Source organism: Odontesthes bonariensis, chromosome 4 (genome assembly GCF_027942865.1).
Source record: "Odontesthes bonariensis isolate fOdoBon6 chromosome 4, fOdoBon6.hap1, whole genome shotgun sequence".
Taxonomy (NCBI): domain Eukaryota; kingdom Metazoa; phylum Chordata; class Actinopteri; order Atheriniformes; family Atherinopsidae; genus Odontesthes; species Odontesthes bonariensis.
Window position 1 is genome coordinate 25,312,823 of NC_134509.1, and position 26,625 is coordinate 25,339,447.

At 40.3% G+C, this 26,625-nt stretch overlaps 1 protein-coding gene across 1 annotated transcript; it reads right to left on the reverse strand.

Moving 5' to 3' along the window:
* Positions 1-4,651: 4,651 nt before the first annotated feature.
* Positions 4,652-26,465, reverse strand: nt5c2b (5'-nucleotidase, cytosolic IIb). Its single transcript, XM_075463674.1, has 18 exons — positions 26,256-26,465; positions 24,907-25,026; positions 20,558-20,631; positions 14,840-14,957; positions 14,400-14,495; positions 14,206-14,297; positions 14,018-14,075; positions 13,266-13,359; positions 13,119-13,172; positions 12,893-12,976; positions 12,659-12,700; positions 12,448-12,555; positions 12,006-12,072; positions 11,718-11,888; positions 11,057-11,108; positions 10,634-10,694; positions 9,242-9,418; positions 4,652-7,659 (listed from the first exon to the last, which is right to left on the reverse strand). The coding sequence occupies exons 2-18, from the start codon at positions 25,005-25,007 to the stop codon at positions 7,420-7,422; spliced, it is 1,689 nt and encodes a 562-aa protein (XP_075319789.1). The 5' UTR covers positions 25,008-25,026; positions 26,256-26,465; the 3' UTR covers positions 4,652-7,419.
* Positions 26,466-26,625: the final 160 nt, after the last annotated feature.

Below are 26,625 nucleotides of genomic sequence, written 5' to 3' on the forward strand. Positions count from 1 at the left end.
GGGGGGGGGGGGGGGGGGGGGGGAAAGACGGGTGTCACCCCCAACACCCCCGCCTGAACGCTGTCAGAATCCCTGCTGTACTACACCCAGACGGAGGGTGCATCCGGACAGAACCTGTGACTGAGCTTCTTGTTTGAGACAATCGGACACTTTCATAGCGGTGACTTGGACTGGAGGACGACAGAGTGCAGGCACACACACAACACAACACGACTTGCTGTACTTTCTCCTCAGGCCAAAGACTTTGGTCCCACCCCCACCCCCTGCTCCCATCTCACTCACAACCGTCCGCACGCATTCACGTCCCCACACACAAACAAAGGCAACCCCCCCCCCACCCCTCCGGTGCACCTTTCAGGGAGGTTCAGGCGACTGTTGATCCCCTCAGACTCAAACTCAAACACGCAGAGAGCAACGGTTGGTCAAAGACTGCACCAAAAACCGTTCAACCACAAACCCAGAATGTTTTCCTCTATTTATTTATTTTATAATATTGTATGTATATATGTATGCGTGGAGACGTGATATGAATTAAACTGGCATTCAAGCATGCATGAGTGTCATATCAAGAAGAACATGCTACATATATGGGGATGAACATCCACTCATGTATATGAGGAGGTGAGGGTCTTTTACATATACAGTATGTATATTACAGATCTTATTATTTTTACTGTTATCCTAAATCAGGCTTATGGTACACTATCTTTTTCACCTTTAAAAAAAAAAAATCACACTATTGCCTTTAAGTAAAAATCATATAATTAATTATTTTAACAAAGTGCAATGAACCATGATTTATTTAAGAGATGATTATGAATAAGATAATTAACTGTATTATAAATTGACAGATATATTTGTATGTATGTACTGTATGTATATTTGTTTTTGAAAAATGCTTAACTGCAGCCATCCACAAGCAAGATTGTTCTTAGTCTCTTTGTCTTTGTCTCTGTCATGTTTTTGCATCCTTTAACCTCCACGATGTCTCGTGGAGTTCATGTGGGACTTATGATGCCTTGACTTGTCACTACAGTGTAGTTCGGGTGGGTGTGGGGGTAACTGGGTGGGTGTGTGGATGTGTGCGTGTGTGTGTGTGTGTGCGCGTGTGTGTGTGTGTGTGTGTGTATCAGGGGGCGTGGTATCTATGCATGTGAGGAGTCTTTTTTTTTTTTAAGCAATTTTAAGCATAATCAAACTTGATAATTGCACAGTATTAATGACCTCATCTAACGTGTTGAGCACCATCAACGTCACAAAGAGCAACCTCGACATTAAACGTGTCCATTAATGATGAACAGATATGCTTCTCCACCTTTAATGTTTATGAATGTGTTTTGGGTTTTTTTCTGTATGGCTGTGAGAGCTAACCTGGTCATTCTGCTCTATTTTTCTATTTTTTTTTTTTTTTGGCGTGGGCAGCAGTTAACGTGAAAGAGACTAGACTGTACTTGTTTTGGCTCCCTACATATTGTAGTTTATAACCTCAGCTTATTAATTCTTGAGTTGATTCAGATCAGAATCTAAAATGTTCTTCACAAATGCTGGCTGCTATTAAAGAGAGATATTTATATTGTTCTGCTTTTATCTTAGGTGCACTGTAGTGTTTATTTCACATTTCCAAGAGCACACATTTAAAGAGTAGTTTATTCGGGAAGAAAACATTTACCTGCTCTTTTGTCGAGTTAGACGAGAAGATGTCTGCCACGTTCTAAACACTCATTAATTCCACTTGGAAGCAACTCTGCTGAGCCAAGAACCACTACCACTTTATAAAGCTATAAAGTCTCTTTTTTTCAGTCTTTACATTGATTTGCATGCACCTTGTTTGTTTAATCTGCACAAAAACAGCTTCATATTGAGTATACAGACATGCATCTTCTCACCTAACGTGACAACAAGGCGAGTGAGCTTATTTTCAAAACTGTTGAACTATTTCTTAAAGGGTTTTGTTTTTTCTTTTGTAGTTTCTTGCCCTTATGTTGTACCTCATGAAAACAGGAATGAGTTTAAAGAAACTATGCGTGCTGGAAAATGTTCCTAAAGATACATAGAGTAGAATAATTGTTAACTTTACATCTATAGGGGTGTAGATTTTAGGCTTTAAAAATATGTTGATGCCACTTCCAGGGCTGCTCATTTACATATGTTCTGTTCTGTGTGCTGGCCGTTTGTTTGCCGCAACATAAAAGTGTCCTGAAGCTGAATCTGTATTTTGAAAATGCAGTTGCAGATTGTAACCACTGGTGGTAGCTGTTTCCTCATGTATTTCTCTGTGTGTCAGTGTGTGTCGCATGTGAGTGTGTAAATCTGCCTCTGAATTTCTGAAATCTGCACACACGGACAAACAGTCCCTCCGGCTGCCCCCGCCACGAGGGGCGTCCCTGTTGCATAACCAGATACAGAGCACGTCTGCATTGTTTGCAGCTGCGCTCGCTGTTTATTGTTTACTTGAAAGTGCTCCTACGCAGTCCCACTCTGCTCTGCAGGGACAATCACTCCAGAGATATAGAGTAATGTAGTCTGATTTAAAGATTGTGACGTTCACACAAGCGTGTGGATCTTAGTGCCTGACAGGAGAACAAGAAGCGTGACAATTAAAACATTTAAATGCACAACAAGAAACACTGTGGGGTGGGGGGCATCAGCTGCGACAGGGTTATTTTAATACCCTCTGACACAGAAAACACACATGAACTCTCCACACTCCATCCTTCGACTGTGTGAATGCTTCGCAGGTGTGTGTGTTTACCTGGTCTTTTGTCCATCCCAGTGCTGCCTGTGTGTGCTGTTCATGATGCTTTTTCTACCTGAACACAACATTCCCATTGCCTCCAGCTGGTGGTTTAATAAAAAAGTGAATGATTAACAGATGAGACAGGTGCTGGCTCCGTGTGCTTAATGTTGCTTTTGGTGTGTGCTCCCACTTGACGCCACAGACACATTTTTTACTGATACACCGGACTCGTTCAATCAAAATTTTTAGAAAATATGCTTTTTCAGATTAAGGTTGGGTACATTAGCGAGAGAAAACACACTTAATTCAGTACACTCAGTTATTTTGTTGCTACAACCTTACAGCTGAGGTTTTTTGTGTAACTGACTCTTTAATGTGCTACATTTTTTATATCCTCTGACTACAGAGGATGCTGTCTTTCCGAAAACCTTCAGAAAATATCCAAGTCCAGCAAAACAGAGGCTTCAGACAGGCTGAATCCTACATGATGATAGTATTCGGAACATTTAAGTACTGTATGATATATGATAATTGTATCATATTTTACACAAGCGCATGAAAGCAGTAAATAAACTCTGTGACAGGTGGAGGTGGTACTTTCATCGTGGGTTTAACTGCTGATTACTTTCTCAAATACTAATTAATTTGGTTTGTAATGATTTAGAAACTAGTTTTAGTTTCATTCAGAAGGCTTTTACTGTTCAACAAACAGCCCAAAGTTATTTTTTTTTTACATGAAAATGACTTTGCCAAGTCTTTAACTATACATCTACAGTATGTTATACAATTTAAGAACACAGTGTTTTGTTAGGACTTCACACTTTTTCCAAGAACAAATCTTTGTAAAGTAACTGGTAAGGTAAAGTGCAATATGAAATTATTAGAACTATTCAACTATGCCTCTGTATTTGACGTAGTTACACTCCACCCATGGAGATGTTACAGTTTATTTCATTGTCCCCTTGGGGAAAGTTGTCTTGAGCTCAAATGCTCCAAACATAGATGAATTCACAGTTCTAGCAAAAGATGATCATGATGATAAAACTGCATATAGTTCCCAGTGACCATACAGTCTTGCCTCACACAGATGTGTTTAACAATAGAGGAAGAACAAAGGAGTTTTTAACACCACTGAGTTTACAGCGAGGAACTTTGTATCATCTGCCAGAAGGCAAAAACCTTGTGTTCTGTGTAGAGGACATGTGATCTCTCAGTCAATATCCTCAGAGCTCGACTGGAAGGGTCTTTGGTCTTTGCTCCTCCCTATCACCTACACTGTGGCGTGTCCCCGATGGCCAAGCTAAGCTTTATATGTGCAGTGAGATTGTCAAACAAAGCTTCCATCCCTTATCTGACTCAGAACTCTAATACCGCCTGGTAAGGTAAATATATAATCCTCTGATCCACACCACACAGTCCGAGGCTGCTTGGTCTCCGTTGTAGGTAATATATCAACATGGAACCTTCCAGCTGAAGTCATCCAAATTGTTTTATCGTAATTAAGTCACTATTAATTCAAAATAACTTTGAGTCAAGAGACGACGACTGTATGAGGATGTTTAAAATGTTGCAGCATCACTGACCTTGAATGCAGCATGGCTGCAAAGCCCCGTGAGATGGATGTTTGTGGTTAAGGGATTACGTAAGTGTGAGGACTGTGTTCCTCAGCGGATGGCAGGCGGGTCCTCCCCCGCTCTCGCTTTACATTGTGCATTTGCACAACCTTCACTGAAATGATGTAATAAATGTGTTTTCAAATAAAGAACCATCCCAAAGAAATTACTTGAAACTGAGATGGAGCAACCTGTGTCACCCTCAGACACCTATCATTTAATTTTCATAGTGCAGCGTCCATTACTTAGAACTTTAATTAAAGTCTATTGGCACAATATGAATAAACGCAAGACAACAAAATATTACAAACTATCTTTATTCTAGATTTTCATGGAATTTACCTCAATGTACAGTTTGGAGGATAATTTCTGGAAACAAATAAACAAAACACTGTCCAGAGGAACATAAATCGATATGCATAAAAACACAAAAGATCACTTTTTAGAGAGTTTAGAAAACGCAAATGCATTCTGGACATCACAGCAATGAATAAAAACCTAAAGCACTAAAACCCGTTCACAAGGCTTTAGTTGGTAAAGTCTGCATGACAGACTTCTGTGTTACTGTATAAAAATTAACCAAAAAAAAGCTATATTTGAAAAAAAAAAAAAAAAAAAAGAAAAAGATAAGAAAAGGAAATGGAAAGGTCTATTTACAGTTCTGTGAACCAAGACCATTTAAAAACACTTGGTTAGAAAAATAAGAACCCCATGGTGTTGATCACAATATGAGTTATGGTACTTAACATGCTATTCACATTTCCCTTCACTTTAAGAGTCTTTATTTTGTACAGGTTTGCAGTTATTTATCTGTGTAAACTACAAAGAAAAATTTAAAAAATAAATTCTTTAAATGATGAAAACCAGGTAAAGTAAAAAGCGACGCTACCATAACCGTCGTGGCAGAATGGATGTCATAATCTGTGCATGCAAACGATGCAGTCAACTATAACCAACTAGCAATGCAGCTGCCTCGTGTAGCATCTCCAGCTCCTCTATGCAAAAAAAAGAAAAAGATCAAAAGAGAATAAAATGTGAAAAAAAAAAGGAACCAAAAGAAAAACAAACATTAATCATACATTTTTCAATTTCCAACAAGTTTTAACCAATGAATCGTCTCATAAAGCCCCAGGTGAACACGTTCACTTCTCTCCACTCCACATCAAGCCAAACAAAAAGTTATGCAAAAGGCAGACGGCATGTTCCTTCCCTTTTGTGGCCCAAATCATCAGGCCGATCCAACATTAACTGGTAATGATACAAATTGTCAACACAAAGGTGAGGACACAGCAGATGTTAGAAAAGGAAAAAGAAGTTCAGGCAGCTCCCTTCGACCTACAGACTAATACTGATGGTTAAACTAGCTTTCTTTTCCTTAATTAAATTGAAAATATGCATTTTCAGCACGAGCAATAATGCACTCGGCAGAATTGTTAAGAATCAAGGTTTAAAAATCTATTTATCTATGTATAATTATTTCTAAGATGCTGCTTTTTATTTATAAATATTAGGAGTTCAGTGTGTAGGATTTGGTGACATCTAGTGGCACAACTGCAGACTGCAACCAGCTGAAACGTTCGGTTTTAGGTTGTTGCAATAAAATGGAGTGTGAGGATGAGGACCATCACTGTTTCAAGGTAACAGTTCTTATTCTTACAAAATTCTACACTAACGATAATGAAATTTTAAAAGATCAAGCTGTATTTCTGCCCGTTTAATCCACCTAAATCTTACACACTGAAACTTCTATTTTATTCTAAAAGGTGTAGAAAATGGAAAATGTTTTCAGGAGGGTTTAACTAAACACAGCTTGAACTTACACTATAATGAAGTGACTGCTTCACAGTGTTAGGAGGCAAACAGAAGAATACTGTACATACTCAGCATGTCAGCATGTTTCCTCTCATGGATGATGCTGATGACTCTGCATCAGTCACATGAACAGCAAGCTGGAGCCAATCAGACCTTCTGACATGAGTTTTGCACTAAACAGCTTGACATCTTTGCATCTTCATGCTCTTATAATACACTTGAAGAGAAAAAAATAAATAAAATCAGTTCACATATCTTTTGTTATCACAACCACCAACGATCAGATGCAATACTCATGTTTCGTCTTTCAAAATGACCAAATTCAGGCTGAAAAATACTGCTGGACTGCGTGTGAACTCACGGCAAAGCCATCGGTCTGCCTCAGAGCTATTTACAGGAACATTGCTGTACGTTAGGGTTGTCACAGAGACTCAAATGCAGCTACGGTACCCTGTCCTCATTGTTGCTTGGTTACAAAATATGAGCGAAGCCACCTCAGTCATGTACCATAACACGTATCCCAACCAAACGTCGAACAAAATAAAAAGAAAAAATGCATATTGATCGGTTTAACACCAGCTTGTGCTTCAGAGCTCCTGTGTGTCACTTTGTTTGTAATACAACAGATCCTCACTGTCACATGAGACGCTACAGTCTGAACGAGGCTACTTTGGCAGATGAACACACCCTCACATACAAGTTACAACGCTGTGTAGAAAACAAGCAGAACAGACGAAAAACTCAATATTGTTCCCTCGTAGCTTTAAAAATAACAATCTTTTTCAGCCCCGACACAGAAGAGTGCTTTCATTTGATTTTTGCTGTGCATTTTCTGTTAGCCCATATTAGTTAAAATTACAGTATCGTGACCGTATCCGATGGATTAACGTGTAACTATGAGTACAACCACTTCAACGCATCAGAAGGTCTTAAACTTATAAAAGAAATGGAAATTTAGTGTTTGATGAGTCTAAGGACCGAGCATGCATGCAGTCTTCTGACAGCTGTGAGATCGCCACTGCAAATGGTCTGTTGTACTTCCTCAGAAATCTCCAGGATGTGTATGTGTGTGTGTATGTGTATGTGTGTATACCCTATTGATATTTACAGTAAATATATAATTTATTTCATAAGTACACACAGACACATACTGGAGAAGTTTTTCTTCCCTGCCTCGCTTTCAGAGAGATCACTATCCGACTCTACTGGGAAACATAAGGCGACAGGAACACGGCTCATCTCTGTAGATCGAGCTTATTACTCTTCTTCTTCTTCTTCCTCCTCCTCATCATCATCCTCATCATGGCAGTGAGTAATCTCCTGGGGAGTCTGGGGGAACAGGTTGGGAGGTTTGATCTCGCTGAAGGAGCGGGTCAGCTGGTTGCGTTTGCACTCCAGGTCCTTACAGTCGCTGCAGTGCGTGCGGTTGCGCGTCGCCAGCGGCGACTCTGTGTCTATGTCTACGTGGGTGTGTTCGACCGTTGACTCGTGGGGCATCTGGAGAAGAAAAATAAAAAAATGTGTTAGCCACTGCTTCCAGACTTACTAAGGAGTTGATCCTTAATCTAAAACACCGTGTTTAAGCAACAGCCTTTTTTTTTTTTTGGTCAGGATGCTGACAAAACAATGAACATCTTTGGCTGTTATCAAAATAAAACAACAAAAAACACACTCATAGACACCCTGCCTGGAATGAGTGCTATTCATCCCAAACTTAAAGGTGCTCTATGGAGAAAACAAGGTTTTAAATGTCAAAAAGTCAACTACACCCATCAACAGAATTGGAAAAGAACAGTATGCATGACGTTATTTTAAAGCAGCCTGTGTACTATGCAGCTTAGATACTTCGGGGATGCAAAGCATTTTACAGTAATAACACTTTGCACCACTTGATGAGCTGTGAGTCGCCATATTTTTCTATTCTGTTGTGGAGCCAGCAGAAGAGGAAGAAAGAAAGGAAGCAATAGCAAACAAATAAAGTGACTGTTACCAAAGCATAAAGCAGAGGAGAAGGTCGTAAAGCTTGATTCAGTCATTATCAAATGTCAGAAGCTCCTGGTAAGCAAACATTACCTTTACCGCAACCTCCTCCCACAAAGAACCTGCATTCAACAGCAAATATATAAAACGAGAGGAAGAATCGTTCTTGCTTTTCTTGCTTTTGGGGAGTAAAGACCTGAAATCTGACGCTGAACTTATGACTCTAACTTTGTGGATGCAGCTACAACTTTCCACAACCGTGTTATTAAGTTTGCTTGATTTTTAGCACAAACCTGGTGGCAAATTGTGAGTGTATGATGTAAACTGTGTAAAGGTAGCTGTGTAATTGTGACCGGCCTGCTTAGTGTGTGCTTGTCCTACAGTTAAGTCAGCCATTTTCTTGTTATTACAAATAATTTGTCAGTTCCAATAAAAAGAGCCAAATATACTGTATGTAATCACTCATTTTACTATATGTAAAAACTGTAATTACTTCCTTTCAGATTGTTGCTGCAAAGTCGGATTTCACTCCTTCAATTAAATACTAAAAGTATCTTTGTTACAATGACAGTAAGACATGGAGAAAGAAACTTTGCTATACCAGAGTGGCTCTGTCTCTCCAGCCAAATTTCCTGGTGGTTTATTTTTTAATGGGATTAAAGTTCTTCTAAATTATAAGAAGGGATCATCATCATGACATCAGAGTACTCTATGTATGGGTAACTCTATGTAACTCTATGGATGGGTATTGTGTCCTCAGACTTTCACGTTATTTCTGGGTCAAAAACCAAAGATGGAGGCAAAAACATTCTAAACTGTGCATCAAAAAAGCAGTCCACAAACAGGTTACATCAATTTTTAACGTTTATAACAACATGTTTAACATTATACTGTCTGTAATGCCAATAAAAATACATTATATGCTTCAATGCCAACTTAAAATTGCACAAGACTTAGAATTAGGCTGAGCAATAAAGAGAAAATGTTTAAAAGACCTGAAAGTTTTACTATTCTAACTATTAAGAGAAAAGACTTTGGCATCTGTATCGATTAAGTTTTAGCATGGCACCCCTCCCTCACTTGATATTCTGATACTCACCAGTACGTGTGCAGCTCTGAAGAGGTAGCTGAAGGGGTAATACAGCAGGTTGATGAAGGAGGCGGCATACAGGTCGGCATAACGCATCACCTGGGAGGCAAACAGTGTCTGTCTGGAGCCACTGCGGAAAAGGCTGCCCATCATGCCGTAGCACATGTCCATGTCATGTGTCACTTTCTGAAGGTACGCACAGAGAACGCGTTGTTGTGAAACTTTCTTTAAAAAACAGTAATATGTGAGATTTAAAATCTCATCCACACATGGCAAAGAAAGACAGCGGCTTAGGTCAGAAGGAATAACACAGCCCACACAGAGCCCACAAAATGAAAAGGAGCTAAAAGAATAATAAATTTAAAGCATAATAAGAAACCAAAATTTAGGAACAGTGTAAGCAAAACGATAATTTTAGGCCAAATAGGCTAAAATGGTCAATTATAGCATTTACAACCAGACATATGTGCCTTTAATATGTTTAGGGTTTGGCTACATTCATTTAGTGATAAAGACTCCTTATGTTTAGGGCTATGGGAATGTGTGACTTTGGATACTTTAGAAGTAAAGGCAATAACTTTCAAAACTTTACTGAATGATGTAGGTTTATAGATAAGCTGGAACCAGACCAGGAATAGCTGTATAAGTGAGAATACAATGTTTGTGATGTGCCTTAGTGCTCCATGGGAGGCTGTATCCTACATATGTAAGCGTTGCAAAGATGCATGCATGCCAATAATATCCCTGTGATCCGACAAAGACATGAAAGTCGTGGCAACGAGTCTCTTTTTTAGATTTGATCATAAAGAAAAAAGATGTTAACTTCAGTTTTTTTTTTTTTTTTTTACCAACTGCTGATGGTGAATGCACTGGGATACTGACTCAATCGTGTAGACCTGAATAGTGACGACAGGCAGAAGATTCAGGAGCTTTGAGCTTGCTTTTGAGAACATAATGAGCTTTGCTGAACAGGACTAAAAGCTTGTTGAGGCCGACAACCTGATCACTTGTAGATGCAGCACAGTACATGACTGTATCATCGCTGTAAAAATAGAATTTGGCATATGATACATTTCGATCAAGACCATTAAAAATTAAATGAAAAAAAAGTGGTCCCAGGACCTAGCCTTGATGTACACCCTTGATTTTCAGGGGTGTTGTGTTTGCTCATCCTCATTTGATATCCTAAAATCAACAACTTTTTCACCAGCCGATAGGGAACAAAGGCTGAATACGGTCCAACTAAAAAGATGAATGAGCTCTTTGATGAAGTGACTTACTGTTAATGGTTAGACTGAAGTACACACCGTAAAAAGGTATCAAACATGCTGTATTGTAGGGATGTCCGATAGCTACTGTTAAAAGCATGTGGACAGGCCTCCTGTTGTCATAGAAACGTACCTTGACTCTTCTCTGAATAGTGCTGATGTCTGGCCTCTCATTACTGCTGCTGTCCAGATGTCTGAGGAGAGTCGTAGAGAAAGACGATGAGGAAGGGAGTGTGTGGGGGAGGGAGGGATACTGATATCACTTTGCTGAACGGTAATATGTCAAAGAGGTGGTGCAACAGCAAGTCATGCCAGGCTATAAATACTGTCAGTGAACCTGGTTATCTGACGGCCTGCCTGAGCCGACCCTCCAGACTTTACCCTATTGACCTCGTTGTTCTCTCTCAAAATTATGCTCACATGCCGTCAAACAGACGCTGTTGCTGCAGAGAGCAAAGTGCAGCAGAGTTGGTGCAGGAGACAGTGTGGAGAAAATGGGATATGGTGAAGTTATGGGGGGAGGGGGCTAAAAGCGACTAAAGTTTGCAGTTCTTACTTGTAAAGTTCTGCCAAGAAAACATCCAGGCCTTGCAGTTCCTCGAATAATGCTGGAAAACACACACAGAAAAATAAATAAATAAATCAAATCAAACTCAAACTCAAACTCTCTGTCTTTACTGTATTTTTTTCTGCTAACTTGCCAACTCGCCAGACTCCAACCAATATCTTTGTGGACACGAGGACTGCACAATTAATCCAACAGAAATCCCTCATGGCATTCATGGCGACTCACTTGCTTGTATATTTCTCTGCTTTCAGGTCACGCAGCATTTAAATGCTTATTTACTTCACAACAATCTTTTATACAACTCAATAACTTCTTTCTATCTTTCCCTTATTTATGGCATCCCGTTTTCACTCACATGACGTATAAAACAGCGAGAGTCATCAACCTTAAGGGGAAATCTAGCAGAAGTGAAGCTGCTCTGACAATAACTTTGATATTATCGGCTAAAAAGACTTCACAGTAAGCTTATAATTTGCTGATGTATCACGCACAGTCCAGTGTAATCAAACAACCCTGTAATGTGATGTCAGACCCCAAAACAGGTCCTGACACCTGACCAGAACTTTTTATCCTGTGCAGTTCACTCATCAGTGCAGCTGAAAGACACTGTAGAAATCCAGTATTTCCACGTGCTCGCCTCCACACTCACAGCTCTTGTCGGTCCAAACGTGCAGCTCCTGGGCCAGCTCAGGTATAACCAGGAACGTTCTCCAGCCTTGACGTTTCTTGGACTTGAGGATGTCTCCAAAGATATGGTCCCCGATGTACACTATATCCTTCCCTTTGGCCCCAAGCAAGTCGCACACAATGTCTGAGGAACCTTAAGGGTGATAACATGGTATCAGTGACACGGTCGGTGTTTTCTCAATTGCAAAAATGAAGGGAAAAATGGAAACTCAGTCAAAGAACGAATGAGTTGGATAAAGACAAGTCTCACCTCCGGAGTACACGATTCCATGCTGGAGAGGTCCTGTGTAGGTTCCTATCTTTAGACGTCCTGTAGTCTGATTCGATTAGAAGGGAAAAGGCAAATAATGGAAATTAAACACCTAGATTGTATGTTTCATGAACATTAGTGAGGCCTCTATTTTTAAGACTACCAAACATTGTGTCACGTTATGAGTGACCATGATGTCCAAAATTCTTTGTGGGCCTCTCATATACTATTTTATCTTACAGTTAGACATATACTGGATTTAACTCGCTTGTTTTCACTTTCCCCATAACTCCTATGAGCATATCAAGAAAAGCACGTTTCTCTCGCAAATTCTTAACAGTGGAAAATACAGCATGTTCAGCTCCATTAGCCAGTGTTCAAAAGCAGTGCAGCTATTGGCAATGTCCTCCCTGTCCCGTCTGCGGGCTCCGTGTCTGCTCACCGTGTCGACTTGTCTGAGCACCGTACCCTCCCCGAAGAACAGCGGTTTCCTGGCATCCACCAGGATCAAGTCAAAGTAAGACTGCCAGGGCCGGTGGGAGGTACCAGGCTGTGGGGGGTGTAAATACACACAAGCACAAGCCGTTACACAAACACTTATGAGAATATGAAATGTCTGCTTTTACCTGCTAGGTCAGCAAATCTGATTTTACCTTTGGGCCATGGGGGAAGTCGAAGAGGTAAGTCATGATTTTCTGTAAGTGAGCCACACAAGGACTCAAAGTCAAGACAAATGCAACATTATTTTGATCTAAAAAGGACACATACATATATATGTACACATATAGATATATAAAAGAGAATGAATTTACCCACATGTCACTTTTATTTCCAATTACCCTCATTAGCATTCTCCACTAAACAGTAAACTGCACATAAATACTCACGTCCGTGTATTTGTAGTCGCTGTTAGTAGCCAAGAAAACTTTGGCTACCTCATTCATTCGGCTGAGGAGAAGAGGTAGCTTCCCCTGATGGGAACAGAGAAGCAGAAAAGAGCTAAGCATCTTCAACAAAACAGCTTCTTTACAAAGAACAAGAGACACTGTGTGAGTGTGTGTGTTCCCTGCCACAGTACACTTGCAGATATCCGGATGAATGCGAAGTACTTACATCTCTCACTACGTACTTCTCCAAGTTCTCAACAGTCTTCACCTTCAACGTTCCCTGCAGTGTTAAACACAAGAGTTAGACTAATCACTGAAAGATTGGGCATCACCTGCATGCATGTCTGTAAACACTGCACTGCACGCATTTCACCTTGAAGTGGACCCAGTCGACGGCATCCCGGACGTCCTGGAACATGCTTTTATAGGACATGAAGAGGTCGCCATCTTTGAAGCCAGTTTCACAGCTAGAGAAACGGAGCAAAGACACACACGTACACAGCCGTCGGGCAGGCCATATCTTTACAGACGGTTATCGAAAACGTGACATTTGTTTTTTGTTTGCTTTTAAATGGGATAGCCTTCCCTTGTTGGAGGGTCCCCAGCCAAACAGGAAAGCATTCTCCCCCTAAAAGACCAACAACCAGGTTTCAGAGGACAAAGGACATGCAGCCATTCCAGGTCACATTCTCAAAAAAAATAAAGAAATAAAAAAATAAATAAAAAAACCTAAAAATTACAGGCAATTAAACCTCTTTAAAGTAGCATTTGGGAGATTATCATGTTAAATCAGGATTTTAATCTCTGTGAATAGTTAGTAAAAAATGTTTTACGCTGCTATCTCAATTGGCAGAGAATCCATGCTTTTTTTTTTTCACATCTGCTATAAAAAATTAATAAAAACTGTAGTAGAAGAGAGGCATTTGTTGACTGAAGTCCCACTTGATTACTCGATTACTTGATTTTAAAAGAATTAGCTGAGATTAGCAGTTGAAACACCTGGACCCTCCCATGCTTTAGGGCTTTCTCTCGGCCCCTGTGTGGCTTGCAACTGTCTTTATGTCATCATGCGGCGCTCAGAAACTTGTTGTTGCATGATACAGAGCGTAACAAAAGCTTCCTCACCTTGTATATCTGTCACAGTTGGAGAAGAAATCCACTAGGCAAGCAAAGAGGTAGGTTTCTGAAGAAAACCAGAAGACATATCAGCCACAAAATGTCTCAATAAAATTATCGATAGTGTTCAAGCCTTTCCTGATGTCATTGCTTTCAGACAGTCCCCCCGTCTCCTCTTTTAAGTTCACAGACCTTACCTGGCAGGTTGAAGAGTGTGTTAAGGATATAAAAACGCTCTGTATCATCCCTCTGGATGAACTTGTTCGGGTACCGTTCACGGATTTCAGGGCTGAAAAACACAGGCAAAAATTCATATTTCTCCATCTTCCTTGTGCTCACTTTTCTGCACTGAAACATGCGCTGCAAAGGGAGAATGCTACAAAACGCTCACCCTCTAAGGAAGTTGAATCCGTGGACGCAGACCAGGATATTACCATAAGCATCAACCTTCAGTAGGTTTCCATACATAGTATCAAACACAAGGCCCCTGAAAGCAGAAGAAAAGAAAAATTTTAAAAAGGCTTTAACATGGAATTAAACTAATCTTCTTTACTTGTCATCTATAAATAAAGGCACTTTAACTGTTATTAGTTGGACTGTTCTTACAGTTATTACCTTTGTAGCTACCAAATAAATCTACAGTGGAACTGAACAATCAATCAACAGATGTTGGGCTTTTTTATCCTGTTCTTCAGCTCTCCTTAAAACACCAACCAAAAGGGTTAAAAGGAGGTTATAAAGTTTAAGCCTCCTAAATGGTAAGAGACAAGCAGCAACAGAAGCAGCAGTCGGGCGTTAACCTGACGTCCGTGCAGTGTGATTGGGTCTGACCTGGTGGGAAATGACGGATCGTAGACGAAGCTGAGCAGTTCTTGGGGGTAACCAATGGAGACCAGCCGTTCCACCGTCAGCTCAAAGCCTAATGACTCGTACTCAGGTGACTTATACACTAGAAATGAGACACAAATATTTGAACTTTGTTAAGTAAATGTCCTTAATGATATCACATGAGGAAAGAGAACTGAGCAGATCCGTGTCTGATTTACTGGCCACAAGTAAATCTATGCTAATGTTATGTATGTATATACGTATACATAAATGTGTATATATAATGGGTCCATTCCCTAAAATGTCAGAATTTCCAGCTTTTTTCTTAATATCAGTAAAAATAAGTAAACGTCAATATTATTCATTATATTATGAACAAACAAGAATTATCAACTTAAATAACATGTAAATTACAGGTTTAGAATAAAAATCTTGTCTTCAGGCTCTGGTATTTTGAAAATGATCCAGTTATCCGCCATAGAGCTGGAGAACATGAGGCGGGCGTGAACATTTATGCGAACCATGTGTACATATGCACACATGGAACATGTCCTGCGGGAGATTCCACTGCAAACACCAGCTGGAGGTGACATTGAGTTTGTTGAGGTCACTCAGCTTGTGCCACATCTAAATGTGACTTTTCCAAGACTATCTGTAATCCACTTGAGACTGTGTCAGTATTTCGACAACATGTTCTCCCCCCTTGCCGGACCTTTTCCCCACACGCGCACACACACACTGCCATCCTTTGTGATACTAGCGTGGATCTTGATGTACGGCATGCAAATCCAAAAAGAAAGGGGATCGGGTGTGAAAATGAAAACTCACTCTATTTTCATCAGCAGCTCTAATGAGCCCTGCAGAGACTGGCAAGCCCCCACCCTGTCACCGCCATGGCTTTATATTTACCCCATGCTCTGGAAATATAAACACAGACTGATGCTAGGCTAAGAAAAGGCTGGCAGAGGATTAAAATGCTATCTGAGAGTGGAAAAAGAATATGTCAGATGTTATAAATACAAAACACAGAATGCACTTGTGTTGTTGCCTGCTTTCTATATTCCCAGTGGGGTGTTGGGAGGACCCCGGAGAGGGGAGAAACTGGCTGATGGTTCTTAAGGGGACAGTAAACTTTGAGAACTGCACTGCAGGTCAATCAGAAAAAACATCTGTGGGCTACTCTGCAGTCAAGTTAACGCACACACATTTTGCACAGAGGCACATTATGAGCATGGGCCGAGTTACGTGAAAAATCATTGGCTCAGTGAGGTTTTGTCCTTTTGTTGACTCCCCAGCTCTGCAAGCCCAAGTCTGTTTCTGCATTATAATCACGTAGGCTCTTGCAGTTCACCCCCCGCTGAGTTCTCCCAGCACACTGAGGCTTTGGGCTCTCTGCCTGGAGCAGTAGCATACATCCCCTTACCCCCTCCTCTTCACTTACTTGTCATAATCTTCTTGAACATCTGAGGTGCTACAAAGAAACCTATTTTGAGAGCCGTTTCCCCTCTGTCACCTTTGCTATCATCAGCCTCTCTGCCTTTAGTTCAGACATAGGCTGTCTTTATACGTTGTTCCCTGGACATTAGTGTGGTCCTCACATACCAGAAAAATCACATCTCAGGACTGTAAAGTGAATCAGGCCAGTCATCTAGGATAAAGTTGTCTTGTCAAATCCATGCTACACACCTCAGACACCACTGTGCAAAAATTAGATTAACCTTTTTTTTCGTTGTTCATTTTTACAAAAATTTATCAAAATGCTTCTAAATCCCATGAAAATAGATCTTCAAAAGTACTTTTACAAAACATCAGATTGAAAAAAAAAAGACAAGAAAAACGCCAAAAAGTTAAAGTTTCTTTATCTTTACCAGACAGTGATGTGATATCATACAACTTAGCCTGTTTTTCTCTGCCGTTATTACGCAACGACCCTCTATTACTGTTTAGAAACTTGAAAAACAAGCCCCCCTTTAGCTCCCCTCAGTCACATGACACCCAGGGGTTTGCAGTGTATCCTTTTCACCAGTAAGTCAGTCAAGATGCCACTCACTATTTCAGATTCTTGGATGCTTGAGCCATGCATTGCAGAGTGATTTACAGAGCTGTTTTTCATTGAGGCAACACTTGAGACCATGTTCGTGGATAGATTGTAGTAAGGCTAATTTACTGTAAAGGAAAGAAGTAAAGAAAGCGTGCAAGAAGATTGCGTCAGCAGAAGGAAAGCTCGTGTTTGTGGGGACAGGAAATTGCATTATTGGTGCTTGTTGTGTCCTTGACATTCTTGCATTTCTGCTTTATCGGGGTCCTTGCCTCCCCCCCCGCCCCCTTAAGCCCCCCTCTCACATTTCTCATGCTGTCAACATAGACATGCACACAAGAATACACATCTTCTTAGAGCTAGGGTGAGACATGACTTTAGCTTCAGAAATATGTTACTTTTTTATCCCTGATGGGATTGTTGCCATCTTATTATACTCCCGCTGCTCCAATTGTTGAGCAGTGTGATGTCTCTGGAGAGTTTATAGGCCAGGTCACCACATGTAACCTACACCCCTCACACTCAAGCTAAACAACTTCTAAAAGCTAAAGCACCCTTCTTCTAATAGACCACTAAATCCAAGTGTCTCATACAGGGCGACTTTATCTGAACCATGTCACGTAGCAATCTATATGTGTCTTAATTTATCCGTTGCCACTAGTGTGCGAATGTAGGTCTATGTGATAGATTTATGAAACTACATTGTGGAAAAATGAAAAAACTTCAGCACTGCCTCGAGGGGCGACAGTCCAGCCTAAAGTCTGCTGGAAAACTAGGGCAAAACTGTTTGTATCTCTCAAACAACCAAGAACTTTATGCGTTGGAGCGACATTTTCTGCAGGCTATTACGTGTTCCCTTTAGGAGAAGAAGAACAGATGAAGCAATGTTCCTCTATACAATATTGATCTAGTTCACAAAGCCTCACGGAAAATTACAAAATGTGAGATATTTGTAAGTTGCGCTCTAAGAAATCACACTGGGCAAATATTTGAGTTCTACTTTCCCCATGCTGTGCAAAGGTATCATGACTGAGCAGTGTGAGCTGGTAAAGATAAAATGCACTAACACAGCCTATAAAAACGGTACAGTATGTAGTAAAACAAGGGTTCAAATTGCTTGGCTGGAGTGTAGCAAAAATACTACAGGCTTCACAAGCCAACATGTATAATGGCAACATATCATCACAATATCCTCAACAATTTACAAAAAAAGCCCCAAAATCATGTTTATCTTAATAGATTATGAAGTCTAACCAGAACACAAAGTACTCTGTCAAAGTTTTAACTGGGTTTTCTGTATTTTATCATATATTAGTTTGTTTCTCAGATTTGAAGTCGATTTCGCAATCTCAGCTGGTAACAGGTGATATAAAAATGAAGAATTCACTTTCTTCTGTTGCCAACAGTCACACATCCAACCACACCCAACAGTCCTTACGGCAGAGATTATGTGAGGTATTGACTGTGAAAGGCTGAGAGAAGCATACTTCTAGACATTTCTTTCTTTAAATTCTAAAGAAGGGTCTTTAACCAAGTTGCCGAGGGCCAGGACAGTGATTCTGCATTTTCTTGACAAGCAACATCCAAAAGTGTGTTTTTAAACTTTATTTTTATGAGTTTTTTTAAGGATACCTCCGTTTACCTCAGAATAAATGTTGAAAAGCTTCTATACGGCTGAGCTGCAAGCGGTCTCCGTGTCGTAGTCCACAAATCGTCAATGTTTCTGATGTGAAATTGTGGATTATTACAGCCTAATCTTCTACATTTAACCTAGTATGCAATCACAGAGTCACAACATTGAATCTGCCAATGTGACACGTTTCTGCTGAGGTCCAGCTACTTTTTCATGTACTTTAGAACATAATGACTGTGAAACAATGAGAAAAAAAACTGTTTTACAGCTTTGTTCTCCTAATCTCATCTAACTATTCAGTCTTGGGTACGTGCTGCACTCTCTACAGCTTAGAAATAAATGAAAATAGAACAAATTTGTAGTGAGGTCAGTCTTCCCCTGTCAGGGGGTACATTATCATGCTCGAATTAGTTTTTTAACATCAGAGATAATGAACTTGTGGCGTGTCGGAGTGAGAAAACAGTGTGAATGTCTTTCTCCACTGTTTTCCCATTAATATAATTTCAAACCCAAATTAAAACCCCAATTAATCGTATGTGCAGGTATGTGAGTAAAGTCTGTTAAGTTATCTTTTCTTTGGTTTTAGAACAATGTATGTTTTAGTTTGGTGTGAACGTCTTTGGTGCATTTTGGTGTAATTTATATTAAGATTACTTCCACTCCTCTGTTGTATGATCGACAACAGCGGAGATGATACAGATGAAAGACGGATCGTGTTACTAGTTGATGACAGCCATTTTACTGTAAGTGCTATAAAAACTTTCCAACAAGCGGCAATAAGTAATAATAGTAATGAAGACGGACAGATGTTGATCCCATAGATCTGAGGGTCAGGTCATTTAAGGTTGATTTAGAGGCCGTGCGACTAAGCCAGGACAAAAATAACAGAGGCAACGACATGTCAAATATCTTGTTGGACTACAGCTTTCTGGAATGCAATGTGTTTATCACTTTAACTTAAAAGGAAACATCACAGAAAACATTTTACTTGCTTTTGTGAGCAGCTTTGGTTTAACCATCAATTCACCAATCTGCTAACTGTGTGTGTATTCTTCAATACCTTACACAATTAACAAAACATCAAAGTAGTTTTCAGTGCATTTCTCTACTGTGCTTAGGTTCTACCAGCATCAGACAAAGTCATCAAGTTTACCTTCCAATAAAAGGAAGTCCTCTGTGAATTTTTTCCCAGACGACAATGTTCAGGCATGTTGCACATGTGAACTCCTCCTAAAACAAACCCTGCAGTCATCCGGGGTGCTGCTCTTAAGCAGCAACCATTCTGTGAGAGTGATGAGGCACCTCTGTGGTTGAAACATGAAAACCGTCCAAAGATACATGATAGCCAGATTTCTAGCAAACATTAACACTCGGTTACGAGTTCCCATAAAGTGAGCCATGTCAACAGCTGAGCGTCTGCAAAATGCACTCTGGGTGGGAATAAGGGTCACAGCCACATAGGAATTACCAGTGAATCCTGTTCTCAGGGGAGCCACCACCGCTGAACTTAACAAACAAATGTGACCTGATTTTCAAAGTTAGGGAAGATTTATTTTTAGACGTATAGAGACCAAAAACTGGAGTTGGACTGGAGTCACAGATCAAAACGGCATGAAATGTCAGGATATGTGTGGCCCAGTTACCGTTCAGTTACAAAAAGAAAATACGCACAACGGACTTTGAGAATTAGGGCGCTATGCTTTAGATCTGCTGATCGAAGGTCTGTACATTACTGACATTGGCCTGAATAAAATTTGTGGCAAACAACCTGCAATTCAGGGGTTGATGACAAGGTAGCAAAAAAAGCACACTTTAGTCTTTAACATCTACATCGTGATTTATTTATATCACTTTTTGATTGGCATCAATAACTAGCATTTGAGCCCAGTGTTGAATTAAAAAAGCCCCAAAAAACAAACAAAAGATAAATCTCACATTAAAAAAGGCTTAAACTAAAAAATATCAAGTTTTTTTATTTTTTATTACCATTTTCCAAACTCTCTGTTTCTGCTACTGCTACTGGTAATAAGTAAATAAGTATTCAACTTACCTGCTAAAGTGTAATCCATATCAAAGCCAAAGCACTTAATCTTCTCCATTGCCAAGCTTCTGTTGACAAAGATTCTGGAGGATAAAAGTTGAGAAAAGCATCTTAGTTGCAATGTAATCAGAAACAGACATATTAGCATCCTCAGGAATACAATCTAAGGTCCTAGAGGCAATGAAGACATAATGTCATCGTCCAGCGAAACTACTCTGACTCCACTGTTAGCAACACCGTTATAAAAAAATAAAGTATTGGTCACGCCCTAAATGTTAATTTATGTCCAGTAGAGTGTCTTTTATCTGCTTTTTGTGCCACAATAATGTGGGGAACACATTATTAAGTCACTAGGGGCATTTTTTCAAAGAAGAAAGAGAGAAAAACAGAAAAGTAACATATTGCTGCAAACAATCCTGATTAAACTGAAATAATAGAAACTAAATATCATCTTTGGAGCCATCTGTTAAGGCAGCAGTGTCAGAGACAGTGACTCAAAGAGGTGAACACTCTGATGAAGAAGGCTGGCCCTATGGTGAGGACTGCTCTGGAGCCAGAGGAGCTGATAGAAAAACACAGTGGAAAGCACTGCAACAGCTTCAGATCATTCCTGCCCACCCTAACAGCCAAAGAGAATGAGTCTTAAGAAGGACCATCTGTGATATGGTCAATAATATATACTGCAACAATCTCATTTCTCTTTAGGATTTAAAAAAAAAGTAGCATTCAATGACATTTATTTCAAAGATAGCTAATGTTCACACAGCCTGGCTGACACAGAAACACCAGTCGATCACTGCTACCTTAAACTGTACCTGCTGGCACAGAACCACATAACTTATCTCTAACAGCTACGACTGAGCTGAAACTATCTGTGTTCCTCGAAATATTTCCACACAATTCAATATTTACCCATGCCATAAATAAAGCTAAAGGGGAAACCAGAATTGGCAAACTAAAGCAAAGAAAACGTTTTTTTAACACACGACCTAAACATTCAACATGCACAAAACATCCATAATCCATCAATCTGTGACAATTGCCTCCTCAGTTTGACCAATCTGTTAATGAGCTGTGAAATACCTGGCAGCAGATCCATAGTGAACAAGTTCCCATTTGGAGCCGAGTCCAGGACACGACTGGCAATACATTCTGTGTGAAATTAAATCCCACTTTGACTCTGCATTGGTCTGATCTGCTCCAGCAGCAAAGAGCAGCTCTGGCCCTCTAACAATACCCCCCTCCCTCTCTCTTTGCTTTCTTGCCATTCAGAAATTTTCTGACTTGTTGCAAAAATGATTGTGGCCATTCCGCGTCATTCTCTGTTGTTGTGTGTTGTCAGTGGGAGTTGTTGTTGTGCGGCACGATGTTTGTGGGCCCTCAAAGACATCTAGAACAATCACAAGTCAGGTAGAATCAAGCAAGCCGGAGCCCCAAGCGACAGGTGCTCACATTACTCAGGTCAGGCTCACTATAAACACCCGGAGTTGGCTCGCAACTGCCAATCATTTTTTTTGATTAAGAGATTAATTGTTTGCAGTCCTTGGTGAACTTGGCGCAGGAATTGTCTGACTGATTTTGTCACTTGGTGACAACTTCTAACAGGGCTGGCGATTTATTTTTCCCCCCACCTTTTATGTTTATCTGACTTCAACAGATTTTGTAGAGGAAACAAAATCCGATTGCTCAACATAAATTAAATCTAAGGTTTCTGAACTCATCACGGCATTGAAATGCGTTACTCCTTTGTAGTCGAATTCAGATAATCAAACACAAAAATTAAGGGTACTAATAGTCCTTTCTGTCTGCTTAAATTTAGGAAATCTTTCATTTTCTTAGTTCATTTAAATACCAAATTATGTAAATGCCCTCAACTGAGAGGCAAAGTTTTAGTTCTGGTCATTTGACATGTATCCGGTTGACTGCTAAATCTCATTATGTCATAATGTTGCCCTCAAGGAAGACTGAATCCCGAACAATCTGAGCATATGTGCTACATTGCTGTCAACATTTCCCACTGAGTGGGCCTAAGCTTTTTCAGGGGAAGGATTTAAATCTAGATCTTTCCTATTCTTATTGTGCTGTTGACATTTAAAATGTAACCTCTGGCTGGAAGGCTGTACAGCCATAAATGATAGCTTGTGTCGCTCTTAAGCCGGCTCATTTTGACAGTGGGTGGGGGTGTCTTGATCACTGTAGTCAGGCTTGACTTTGGTCCTGCTGACATCAGTGTTACTTCAAATAACTCACATGGGCCACACTGCATCTACAAGAGTATCCTTTAATAACTTTTACTCCATCTGAACGCAACTGAGAAACAATCTGCCAGATTTTTTCCGTTAGCCTCTAATCTCAGGCAGACAGTGACTGTGTGTCAGAACGTTTATCTGTGCTGGGCAGAGTCGTCGGCCCCCTGCCATGTGATACTCAGGATGCATTGTTTCATCTGAGCTCCTGCTTTGCGGGAGTGATCTTTGTCCATCTGTGTGATAAACGAACGATCACCTAACTGATTGGGAACTTAGAACTTTTGCTTTGCATTGCATGTGTGTAATGGAAGGGGAGGGGGAGGTCACGGGCTGAGTGACTTTTGTCCTGACAACACGCCGCACACAGACCTAACAGATAAGTGATGGTTTCATAAAACATCTGAGCATGATATATGACAGAGAGGCACGGGGGAACAACTACACCCATTGTACATATGACTTAGAGTTAATCATTAAACAGCAACACATATTATTACTAAGCCAACAAATGAACTTCTCCTTACATCAGCCTGTTTCACTGCAGGGTGTTTCCCCATCAGCAGGCAACAAGGGTGTCCAACAGTGGTAACAGCCATAAAGAGCGCTAAAGAGTCAAAGACATATACTTATACATATACTGTCTTTAAATGAACTACATGCAACCACAAGCTTTTCAACAAGGGCCGGAAAAGTCTGCTGACATTTTGCCATCAGACGGAGAGAAAGACACCACATCGGAGCCAAAATGAAAACCCCACCCAAGAAATCTCTGCCAGAAAAACCTGCTCGACTGTAAATACTGATTCAGCTTAGGAAATGTGACAATCTGACATCCCAAAGTAGCATTTCTGTAATCCTTAAAGCTGCCGTCGGCAACTTTTTTTTAGTCATATTAGCTTGAACTGTCATGGGATTCTGAAAGGAGAATATTAAATAGGCTGTTTAGAAAAAAATCCCAAATTCTGTAGCTCCCTCTGAAGCCTGTAATCGTGTCTGCAAAAATCGAGCGCTCCCGGCTGTTTTTAACCAATCACGTTAGGTTTATTATTGATCTATTATCTGAGCAGAACAGTCACCAACCACGTCTTCCATGCTGAGCGTGAGTCTGCCCCCAGCTTGTGTGCACGCACACTGGTGTGAACTCACATGCACAACCTCGTCCACAGAGGGGGAGGAACCTGAAAGTTGTTTAGAATTTTCCGACTTTAGACTCGGAATTTTGAAAACCTGCCGACGGCAGCTTTAACGGCAGCTAACAGAATACGGGACCGCAATCAAACAGATAAAAGCAACTGCAAAATACCAGAAGTCTCTCTCTTTAAAGTCTATAAGGAGAAACTTTCCTTCGTGTTCAGTCACTGCTTTGAAATCATTATATGTGAGTCGGGGCTGGGAAGAAAATGGAAATATAGGCACATTTCTATTAGAAAACACTGTGGCCTTAAGAGCTGTTTTTGTACATTTCTAAATTTCTGTGTCATTTACTTTGGTCTCAAAAAGAAAAAAAAAACGAAGGAGAGAGCCAATCTGACTGAGCCGAAGCTTTAAAAACAATGTTTTTTAACAGGGTTCCCAGTATTTCCTAAACAGAGTAGCCTTGTCATCCTTTGTGGTTACTGCATATAACTACACAAACCATTTCTTTAACTCTAGATGTGAAGTGGGCAAATTCAATTTAAACTATTTATTCTTTTGTGAATAAAGCAAAATGGAGAAACTGCCTAAATGTATTGTTCGAGGCGCCGTAACGCAAAGGGAATGAAGACGGCTCTTATCTTGTTATCATTTATCTTACTACAATACTGCATTACCATTTCAATAGTTTCAGGAGAGTACTATAAATACTGTCAATCTTTGACGAGTCAAAGAAAATAAAACCTATTCTTCGAGCTACTCTGACCGACATTTCTGAACGTCTGGATTCAGTTCGTGCTTTGGGATTCTTATATTCCTTCAAAGGTAACAGCTGCTTAAACTGGTTTTCCACAGTCGTGCTTGTGTCTCTGTAATTAGTTGTACAACCTCAAGCCACAAAGTCCAGGTGCCACAAATGTGTTTGTTTTTTTTATATATATATATATATATATATATATATATATATATACATACCTGTGGTAGGGCTCCCTCCTGTATTTTTTCATTGTCAAGCCGTCCATGTTGGCAGGCAAGTCTGCATAGTTCTGCAGTCTGTCACTCCATGAGGTGGTCATCTTTTTAACCGTTCAGTGTCTGCAGAAAGAGGAAACAATACATTTGCTTGAGTTCATATCAAATCATTTCAGTGCTTTTAGTTACCAATATGCATTCACTCACACCTGGGATGCAGCATTTTTTAGACTAATGAAACAAGATAAATGGGATTAACAAAGCTCCAATCTATAGAAACAATAGATCCTACTGATTCAATCATCATCTCACAATTAGGTAGTCTCCTGTGGCTTCATCAAACTGCTAAAACAATAGATTACATGGCAAAGAAGGGGTCAGATGAGTGCAGTCATTGAAATGAGAAATCAAAACCTGTAACACAGTTTCACACACAGAAGTCTTACTATTACATTGTGACAAAGTCTTGCTCAGATCACAAACAAACAAGCAGTACTAAAAAAAAAAAAGCCCATTGTGTTTTTGTTTTTTTAGTTTTTTATGGCCAGTGTTGTATGATTTTCATCCCCTGCTGACGCTCTATCATTCTACCCTGATTGGGAAACCAGCCGGAAGGAAGGGCACAGATCAGCTTTCTTGCTCTCAGTGACAGCACGAATGCAAATGAGCTTCAAATGCCGAGGAAAAGAACTGTCAACTGGGCCACAAAACACCGCCTCGGACCATTACATGATCAATGCGCAGCTTTACAGGGGACTCGGTCTGTCTTCAACTATGTGCATGGGCATTTTTGAAAAAAATAACGGAAAGAATACCAAATTCAGTCAGTTTATTGATTGTTTTCTTTAGCTAATGTATTCACAACATCTTGATTAATGGTGACAAAGGGGCCAGTGAGGTCTGAAGGAGGCTCTGGTACAACTACACTGCAGAACAGTGCTTTCATTTTTTCCTCGGGTCTGGTCTGCAGTTAAAAGCCGTCTGTTGTTACAATATACACAGTCTTAACAGGATGTCTTTTGTGTTAAGCATTATCTGTGGCTGAATAACAATATTCAGCGGTGAAAAGATTAGCCACTGTTGGAGCCTCAACACAAGCTAGCAGCAAAGAACACCTTGTTCGCACGGTTTCCAAACAACGTTTCCTTATTTGCCGAACTGCAAGGCTAGCTAACAGTCTGCTAACCCTGCTCCTTTTATTTGACACTGGTGGGAAGGACAGACAGAAGTGAAGTGGTCCGGACAAAGCTAATGCGTCAGCTGCCTCTTATAGGGACAAAAACACACATAAACCTTAAACTGTCGGTGCAGATTTCCCTACGTTCAGCCGCGACTGACATTACTGTACTCACCTCTGAGTTCCTGAATAAAACAAATGCGCCGACGGTTAGTCTGAGCATGCGCCGTGAGCTGGGTGAAAGTGGGAGAAAGAGGGTATTTTTCTGAGAAAGCCACAGGCAAAGCGGCGGTGAATACTCTGCAAAGCTTGGCAGTAGATGAGTGTCCGTGCTCTGAGTGCGTTCTACAGTCTGTATGAACTGCCAGCTGTTGTTATGAGACATTCAGAGGGCGGCGTTTATTTCTGTGTAAAACAAAGAGGCGGGACTATATGTCTTCGTGGCAGTGACACGTGACCACAGTTTGACAAGCCTCGATAACCATCAATGCATCGTTCCTGCATAAAATCATATTCATAGTTTTCAGAATGGTCAAGAAATATAT